This window comes from Parasteatoda tepidariorum, chromosome 8, assembly GCF_982258835.1.
Source record: "Parasteatoda tepidariorum strain Cologne lab strain chromosome 8, Ptep-v5.0, whole genome shotgun sequence".
Classification (NCBI taxonomy): domain Eukaryota; kingdom Metazoa; phylum Arthropoda; class Arachnida; order Araneae; family Theridiidae; genus Parasteatoda; species Parasteatoda tepidariorum.
Window position 1 is genome coordinate 17294914 of NC_141762.1, and position 9809 is coordinate 17304722.

The window sequence follows — 9809 nt, forward strand, 5'->3', positions numbered from 1 at the left end:
GTAAAGGTAGAAAAAAGTATTCAAGCGATGCTTTTTGTAAGAAGCTTGATTGTAGATGCCAAAGGTAAATCTATCTTTAATACTGTCCGAGATTATTTTACAGAGAAAAACATTCCTCTTTCGAATATTATGTCAATTGCCACTGATGGAGCTCCTGCAATGTAGGATCGACATCGTTTGTTTATCGCCCTTTTGAAAAGGGAAATACCAGATATTTTAGCTGTTCCCTGCGTGATTCACAGACAGCATTTAGTAGGAAAAAATCTCAGCGGCCGGTTGCATCAGTTATTGCAGTATGTCATATTTGCTGTGAACAAAATTCACAGTAATGCTCTCAACGATTAATAATTAAGACAGCTGTGTATGATGAATTCAATCGTTTGCAACTTCACACAGAGATTCTCTGACTTTCCAAAGGCGCCTGTCTCAATAGGTTTTGGAATCTTTTCGACTCTGTGCTTGAGTTCCTCTAAAACAGAGATATAGCTGTGAGAGACAGAGTGCTAGAATTTAAGAAAGATTTTGGTGGATTTATTTGTAAAATTTAATGGCATTCATTTGCAACTTCAAGGCAACGAGCTCAATTTGATCCCTACAAAATCAGTCATTTCTGCCATTCTGAAAAAACTCATTTTGTGGAAGCAGAATTTTGGTTGGAATGAGTTCCGTCAAGCAGATGAAATTCGCTTCTGATGATGCATAAGAATATTGTCAACGCCTTGACTCATTGCACGTGGACTTTTTTGACCGTTCTAAAGATGTTTTGTTCCCTGGAAGTCCGTCAATGGGTGTTTGGGTTATGAATCTTTTTGTGAATATTGAAACAACATAGGTTCAGATTTATCAAGAATTGGTCGAACTTTCAATTAATGAAGCGCTGATCGTCTCACAGAAATTTTGACTTCAAGGTAACATCTGTATTCTCTACCCTGGACTGCGGACTATCGATAAAAAATTTTAAAATGCCTTCCCTTCACCCTACCTTCTCGAAAGTGGATTCTGTGCTGTTATGGATCTTGTCACAAAGAAAAGAAAAATCAACTCGAAATTGAGCAGCGAGGGGACTTGCGTCTTCACCTCACTAAAAGAATGAACTGAACGTTAAGAAACTAATGTTTCGTTGATGCTACTTTTTAGTACAAAGAATTATTTTAGGTATTTTTTTAATTATCTAAGTAAGAATTAATGATTCTTTTTAAGCATAGATTTTTTTGTTGTATTTTTTTTCATCACCGTATTTATTTTAATTATAACAAATAGACTGCGATAACCTGCCGTGATAAAAGTATCGAGTTAATGTACACTTTATTTCTTTTTAAACCAAACAAATTTAACTCTTAATAAATTGCTTAATGCTGTCTCTAATAATTCACACCTCCCTCCGTCACCATGCTCTGAATAACTGGATTTTCAGAAAGGGGGGCGTTGAAATGCTTTTAGCTCCTTAAGGGGGCGGCAACGTTAAAAAGGTTGAGAATCCATGCTCTAGCATCAAAACTCAGACCAGAAATAATATTTTTCAGTAAGATATTATAAGTTTTTTTTTTTAATTCAAGAACAAAATGATTTCTCATGCACCACTGAAAAAGTACAACACGAGGCTTACAGACGTAAGTATGGTAGCAAACAATGTAGGATTTTTAAACAGAAATACATACTAAAGGGGCATGAAAAATTTAGAAAAGAAAAATAATAATAGAGAAAATAATTTTAAAAAAAGTAAATAAAATAAAAAACATTGACAAAAAGGATGAGAAAAAAGAAATATTAAAATAGTATACAAAACAAAGTGATTTATAAAATTGCAATAAAAACTGAATCAATGAATTTGCAGAAAAGTTTGAAGATGGTTTCATGTCCCACTAAAGTGCGAAGATGAGGAGGAAAGTTAATATTGAGAGAATTTATATAAATTATTAAGTTTTTTTCTATTTTTCTCAAAATGTGAGCATTTTATAATAAAATGCTCAAGGCCGGGATAGCCTGGTCGGTAGGGCCCTGGGCCCATATCCAAGAGGTCGTGGGTTCGATCCTCGCCGGCCGAAGACTCCCCGTGTAGTAAATGGTGACTGATGCACGTTAAATCTGTCGAGTCTCAAAGTCCTCCATGTTCCCACAACAAATCAATACCTCTGGGGGTACTGATACAGGAGTTTCCTTGTCTTCTGGATTGGTTCAAAATTACAAGGCTACGGAGTTGAACGTAAGTAGTCGTAAACTCATGAAATTGGGTCGGCTGTTCAACGCCGGTTATAAAATAAAATAAAATGCTCAACGTCTTGTGTTCCTCCAATATTGCAATCACACAGATCACTGAAAGTTAAGCCAAATCTTTTCAAATATACCTTGAAGTTGCCCTGTCCAGTGAGAAATTGTGTCACATGAAAGTTGCAGAAAAAATGTTGGTTTTTAAGTCTTTGATTAACAGATGGAAAGAATAGTTTAGTCAGTGAAGCATTTTTAGAAGCTTGATATTGTTTGTTCCACACAGTTTGAACTTTATGCCTGGCTGAAAGTCTAAAAAAAGATTTTGGGGGGCTTATATCACAAATGGAATCAGACTGGTTGCTTGTTTCGCCAGAAAGTCAGCTCTTTCATTACCAAATTTCTGATGGGTTCCCATATTAAATTGAAGCTTAGTAAGAATAAGCAACTGGTCTAGTGTGCAATACGCATCATTCCGAACACTTTTATTTCCAATCATTTTTCCTTAAAAAATCTTTTTAATTGGTGGTCATTCTTAGAACACCTGGTATAGTATAACAACTTTGAAAAATGATACAAATTATACATAAGAGGGTACTTATTTTTTATTGAAATAGCATTGCACCATTTGGTGGTGATTTTTTTCCCTTTGTAAAGTCTGAGGAATTATACTTTCCACCTAATTCATTAAATTTTAAATGTTGGTGGGAAGCTGTTTTTCCCACTTGTGATTTAAGCCGTGATAACTTCAAAAACTAGAGAAATAAATACCAATGAAGTGGATCGTTAACAAAAAAAAAGTGTTTTTGAAATTTTTTGAGGTTGACAGGCGTAAAAAACAACACTGAGGCAGAAAATAAGGTTTTGTTTTGCACCAAAAATAACCTCACCAATAAATCTCAATTTCAACTTCATTTACGCCTCATACAATCAACCTCCTATATAGCTAAGTAATACTTTTAGTTAAAATCGGGTAAAATAATTCACAATTCAAATATACTTATTTGCTTGATGTGCAGAAAAAATAACATTCATACCTTAAAAACTACCTCTCTAAGATGATTACTCTGAGGTAGATTTCCATCAACCTCAAAAGTGAATAAAAGAACTTCATATACTTTGGGAGGTTGATTTTTTAAGGTTGTTTTTAAAGTCAACTTCAAGTAAACCTCAAAGTAACCGTAACACCTCAAAAACACCAAAAAGGTTTTGTATAGGAAATTTATTTATATAAATATGGATAGCACAGTAAAGTTTGGGGGGGGGAGAGGTGCCAAGTAAAGATGTGGGGCAGGGGAACTATTTTTTTCTTGTGCGTTTATGTTCCGAATTCGTTCATTTAATCGTGTCTCATAGTTTATTAGTACAAAAAAAAATTTTTATTCGAAATTAAAATAAATTTAAGTAATAACCTAAATGAATTTTTTTTTTACAAATTAATCTCAATCCCGAAAATTCGAATTATTTTAACATGACTAGAAAAAGCAGTCATGTAAATGGTTAACACTAGATAGCCCAAGGAAGTCATATTGACTGCTTTATAATTTCAGATAGAAAAACAATGATGTATATAATGACACAATTTCTAAGAATTTTGTGACTTTTTGTATAACACATAATTTTTGTAATTGTTAATATTTACTAATAACTTTTTATACAACTGTAAATAATATAAAAATATTAAAATTTAATTTTAAGCAAATTCCTTTACACATTACTTATTATTTCACAATGCAGTCATTTTGACTGCTTTTGGGCAATATGGGTATATACTAAGTTTCAGTCCTTCTAGTGTTAATGTATCCGAATAAACTATGTCACTATTTGAGATTTTTGTGCCATCATCTTGAAATTCTTGGCCCCAGCAGGTATAAAAACGCCTCACTCAAATAAATTTTCATGGTAGCAATAAATATCACGAAATAGTAAGATTTTCTCTCTTTTTATCATTGTTATCTAATTAAACATCATGCATCGTAAATATTTTATGCCTATTTCAAATGCGCAATAACAATGACTTGCGCAAATTTAATAAATGAGTGAACAAAGATTACTGACAAGAAAATGCGATGAAATTAAAAGATGTTGAAGGCCCTATCTAATAAAATATTTCCGTGTGACAATAAATGCAATCGTAAAAGCAATTTTGTAACAAAGAGATTGAATATTTTACGCCATTTCTCTCAGTTTCTTTTTAATAGCCTTTAAAACAATAGATTTATATATATATGTATAAAGTGGCTGTAATTTAAAAAGCAAGATAATTTTTTATAAAGATAAAATTGACGACATCTTCACACTACTATTAAACATAACTGTAAAATATTTTGATATGAAATTATTTTACATCTTTTCCAGAAATAAAAAGTGAACTTTGAAAACATACTTTAAGATAAAAACATTTATTACGATTACGGTAGAAATAAAAATGTGTAGTTCATTATAAAGAAAACAAACAGTTGTTCACTGACGGAAAAGTTCACATTTTTATTTTGTTTATTTTATTTTACTAATTGCAGATAAATTTATCAAAACACAGATGTACCCAGAGCCGGATTATACCTTTCGTAGGCCCTAGGCACAGAGCCGGATTATACCTTTCGTAGGCCCTAAGCATAGCCGTTTTTGGGCCCTCCCCTCCTTCCGCCACTCCTCCCCTCTTTTCAAAACATATGCTAAAATTTTCTTGCATATTTTTTTTTTACATTTTTATTAATATGGATTTTAATTTACGAATTTGTTTATTGAACTTTATCTGCAATACCGACCTACTGCCGATATTGCAGTTGATATCGATAATACCATTATGATTAGTTCGATCGATAACTATGTAAACACTTCACGTCAACAATACAACAACAAACCAAAGAAAACAGTGAAATTGATAGTGAGATTAATTACAAGAAATATTTATACAGTAGAGAACCAATTATCTGGGATGCTCGGGACCATCGCTATCCCGGATGTCTGAATTTCCCAGTTTTCTGGATCGACCAAAAAGTGTCATTAATCGATGTTTTATCGAACCCGAATTACAAGGAAATTACACAAAAATTTGTCAGAATCTGAGATTAAACTAAAAGCGCAAAATTTGGTGAAAATTTACTCATCCGATTTAGAGAAAAACTTTGTAAATGAATTTTTACTATTTTCAAATTTATATGAGCATAAATCTGCACAAGAAATGTTGAAGGCTCAAATTAAAGATAAACTTGTGAATACTTTTCCTAACGTTCACATTGCATTAAGAATATATTTGTCGATTCTTGGATCAAATGCAGAAGGAGAAAGATCTTTCTCCAGATCAAAATTGATAAAAAATTATTTGCGTTCAACAATGAATCAAGATCGTTTGGCATCGCTCGCACTTATGTCTATTGAATACGACATTTAGCGTAGTTTGGAATTCGACAGCATAATACAAGATTTCGTTGAATCCAAAAATCGCAAAAAAGTAATATATTAGATCATAAGATTCTGCAAAATAATTTATTACCGAAAAATATTATATTTTTATTTGTATCTTCATAATTTTGTGCAAAATACACTTGTCGTTTTTAAAGCTAAATTATTTTTGTCAAAAAATTTTTTTCTCCCAAGTTTTTCGTAGGCCCTAGGCACGTGCCTAGTGTGCCTATAGGTTAATCCGGACCTGGATGTACCAAATGATACAAAAATGCATGTAACGGCTGAATTATAATTGAAATAAAATTAAATCAGTTACATAAAACTAGAAGCTTTTATGTGGTACAACGACAGGCTATTGACATCGAAATAAAAAATAATGGCACAGATATAAAAAATAATGGCACAGATGTAAAAAATAATGGCACAGTTATGAAAAAGAGATAGTATATTGAATAGTTAAACTTTTCAACTGAGGCTAAATTTTTAATTTTTGAACTAATGAAAAATTTAATTAAAATTTTTGTCATGTATAGAGAGTTTTATTATTTTTCGTCGTTATCACAGTTTTATTTTGCGTCAATATTTTTTCATACTTCTTGTCTCATTGCTAAAAAAGCGAAAGTTTCTTGTTATCAATTTTTATATTTTTAAATATTCTTTATACCCTTGAAATGTAATGAATTGCTAACCACATTGTCGTCAGTCTAGAAACTGTAGAACTTTATTATCCATTATTTTTTTAACATAATGTCAAAACGCTGTTTCAGAACTTCTGAAAATGCTCAATAAAGTTTTGTAACCACCAAGAATAAAAAGAGAAACATAAAAACTTCTTTTTTGTATTATAATTAATGCTTCTTATTTTAATGTTTCATCTTATTCATTAATTAAATCAGTATTAAAAATATTATTTTCAATAGTATGACAAATATCATTATTTAATTCTTTAATCATTTTTAAACAAATATTGTGAAAAAATATAATTTTGACTACTTTAGTTTTGTATGGATTATTTAAAATGGGAAAAATGATTTCGAAGTAGAATAACTCGCGTACTTCGCCGAGAAGAAGTAATAAATTTTGGACATAAAATCATATGACTCAACAACTGAGTTATTATAATTTGATTCAGGACATGCATGGATATTTTCTATGTCGTATTTACAGAGCTGTTTCACCGATTTAACAGAGCTCATTTATTAATTCTAATCAGACTTCAGATAAAGAAAAGTCAGCAATGAATAACTCTATCAAAAATAAATGTTTACTTATATTATTTTTATTTTTTTAATGGAAAAGAAAGATTATGTTTATTTTTAATTATTATATTTATTTGTTCTTTGATCAATTAATGCGAAAATGATAAAATAATTTTAATCGAGATTCAGGGGAATCTGATTGAAAAACTTTATTTCATTCATTCAATATTTTATCATCTCATTTTTTTAAAAAATCGGATTTTTTCTAGTTTAATAGATACATATTTTCCCATAACTTTTAAAAAAAAAAAAGCAATATTAGAGATCTAATTTTATAACTAAATATTAAGATGGTATAAATTGCAGAAATTAGTAACTAAAAGATTAAAAAAAGAATAAAAGAAATATTTTTATAGCATAGTTGTTTTTCTTAAAGTTTTTAAAGCTTAAACATTTGTTAAAATGTAATTACAACATATTAAACGGTACTCGTAATAAATCAAAACGTATGGTGTGTTTCTGCTTTAGGTACTCTTCCGAACAGATTTTTCCTCGCATCTTCTTCGAGAAAAGTAATTTATTAAATGCTTTCTGCTGCAATGAACATACACGTTCTTTCAAGATGATAAATTTATGATGAAAAATCTGAATAACTAAACACTTAGAGAATTTGAGAAATATGCACCATTTATACAGGAAATAAAATTTTTAGGTTCACAAAATCGAATTGATTTCACCTATTTAGAACTGTCTTTAATCTTCATCAGCATGCATGGTTACGTTATTATTTCTTTCGAAAAGTAACGAGAAAGGAAGTACGAGTTTTAAAAAGTAACGAATAAAGTAATCAGAAATAAAAGTAACAAAACGTAAAAAGTAACGATTTTTTCCGGAATATTCAAAGAAGATTGAAAATGAAACATAAAAACATACGGACAAAGAATAAATTATTATTTGGTTATATGTATAAAAAAAATTAGTATAATAAAGCTTTCTCGCTGATTTTGCAAATTAATTTATTTCAAAAGCTGCTTTCGAAGTAAACGGTGGGAAATTGCTGCGTAAGTTATAAATAGTGTTAGCTTTTATTTTAAAATACTTATAGTTAAAGTTTAAAAAAAATTGTGTAAATTATTTAATTTTTAAAATTATTGAAAAAAATTTATAATAAAATCTGGAAAAAAAGTTTAGAACTATTTCTCTTAAAATTTTTGTTACAAATACTTATTCCCTACGACAAGTAGACGTACTAAAGTTCAAAGGACAAGTAAAAGTACTAAATCTCACAAGTAGTATAGTACAAGTATACACACTTTTTACTTTAGTTATTTAAAACGAAAATACAAGCATTAACAAGTATGCTAATGTTGATAAACTCTTTGTTATCTTTCATGTATTCATTAAAAAATCATTAAAATCTATCAATCATCAAAACTAGCTTAATCACCGAATGAAATTGGTTGGCGTTTTTACTAACTTAAATATTGAATAAAATGGTGAGGCATCAGTTGATCACTTCTAGATTTAAAGTTTCAATACAAGTTTTTATTTGTTTATATCTAATTTCAGGATCAGAATTCGTTATTTATTTATATCTGGTTTACGTTAGTGAATATTTGTGAAGGTAATATTTCTTATAGATGGCGCTCTGCCCAGTGTTGTACTGATTAGTTCAGATTAGACTATGACTACATTATAAAATTAATATTCAATTTTCTTGTTATTAAATATTTCCTGATTTTGAAAAAACTAACTAATCCAGCTCGTAAAGAATAAAGACTCTTTTTGGGAAATAAAGGACTGCACAAAAGAACAAAATTAATAATTGGACCCCCGAGAATATCATATTTTACAATTTGTTTGAGACCTCCTCCCGTGCGTCAAACACCCCAGATGTCCAGCCTAAAAAACTATCCGATTGGCACAAAGAAAATTAAAACTTTTAAAGGTAATTTCTTATGGAAATTGATTTTTAAAAGGTTATTATTAAACTCAAGCGAAATTTTCAGAATATAATGCTCAAGCAAATTTATTAAGTTTTTAATCTTACATTTAAACATTTAAAAAAAGATTAAGAATTTCTGTTTGAAATTATTTCTTCCCTTGGAATAATTTTTGCCAGCATTTATATCGAAAATTGTTTTGTTATGACAGATTTTAATAAAAATACATTTACAAAAAAAGAAAAAAAAACTATGTATTGAACTTACCATTTTCGTTTCTAGTATATGCTACAATATCGTATGGTATTTTCTTCTCTTCCGATTTGGCGCTGTTTAATTGTACTTTTTCATTCATTATTCTTCTCCTACTCAGCAAAAAGAAAGAGAACGCAAATATTAGTTATTCTCCTATCAGAGTCCCATGTATGTTTTACTAGTTCTGTCAAATAGATAAGTCGAAATAACACATGTTTTGTGTCTGTCAAGGGCACATGCGCAAGCTATTTGTTCTTCGTTTTAACCTGAAATAGTGATAAATGTAGAATATTTTTTACGTAGTATATTTACATTTTTGCAAGAATAGTTGCATAATGATCCGATTTACATTCCTATTTCAGATACATTTGATTTAATAAATTTATCACAAGAAGAATAATTTTTGTTTTTCTTAATAGATAAAGAGATAATAGCTCTTTTATATGTGAGTTGTTTTTAATGACAAAATGCATTAAAAATAACAATGTAGTAAATGTATTATAATTAATATATAATAAGAATAATTATTTAATATGAATGATTAGATAATTATGCATAATTTTAAAAATTATTTTGCAATTATATTTTAAAAGAAAATGTGAATATTTTTGAAAATAAGTGTAGAATACTTTTTACCTAGTACATTTAAATTTTTGTAAGAATAGTTACATAATATTCCAATTTACATTCCTATTTCAGATATATTTGATTTAATAAGTTTATCACAAGAAGGAGAATTTTTGTTTTTTGTTAACAGATTAGGATTTTGCTCTTTTATATGTGAGTTGTTTTTAATGAC

The 9809-nt window shown here is 29.3% G+C and overlaps 1 protein-coding gene across 1 annotated transcript in view; it reads right to left on the reverse strand.

Moving 5' to 3' along the window:
* Positions 1 to 9380, reverse strand: part of LOC107439094 (synaptic vesicle 2-related protein) — a 41752-nt gene extending 32372 nt beyond the window's left edge. The window contains exon 1 of the mRNA XM_043047333.3: positions 9023 to 9380. Coding sequence (XP_042903267.2) covers positions 9023 to 9110 — 88 coding nt within the window. The 5' untranslated portion in view covers positions 9111 to 9380. The remainder of the gene's footprint in view (positions 1 to 9022) is intronic.
* Between the last annotated feature and the right edge of the window lie 429 nt (positions 9381 to 9809).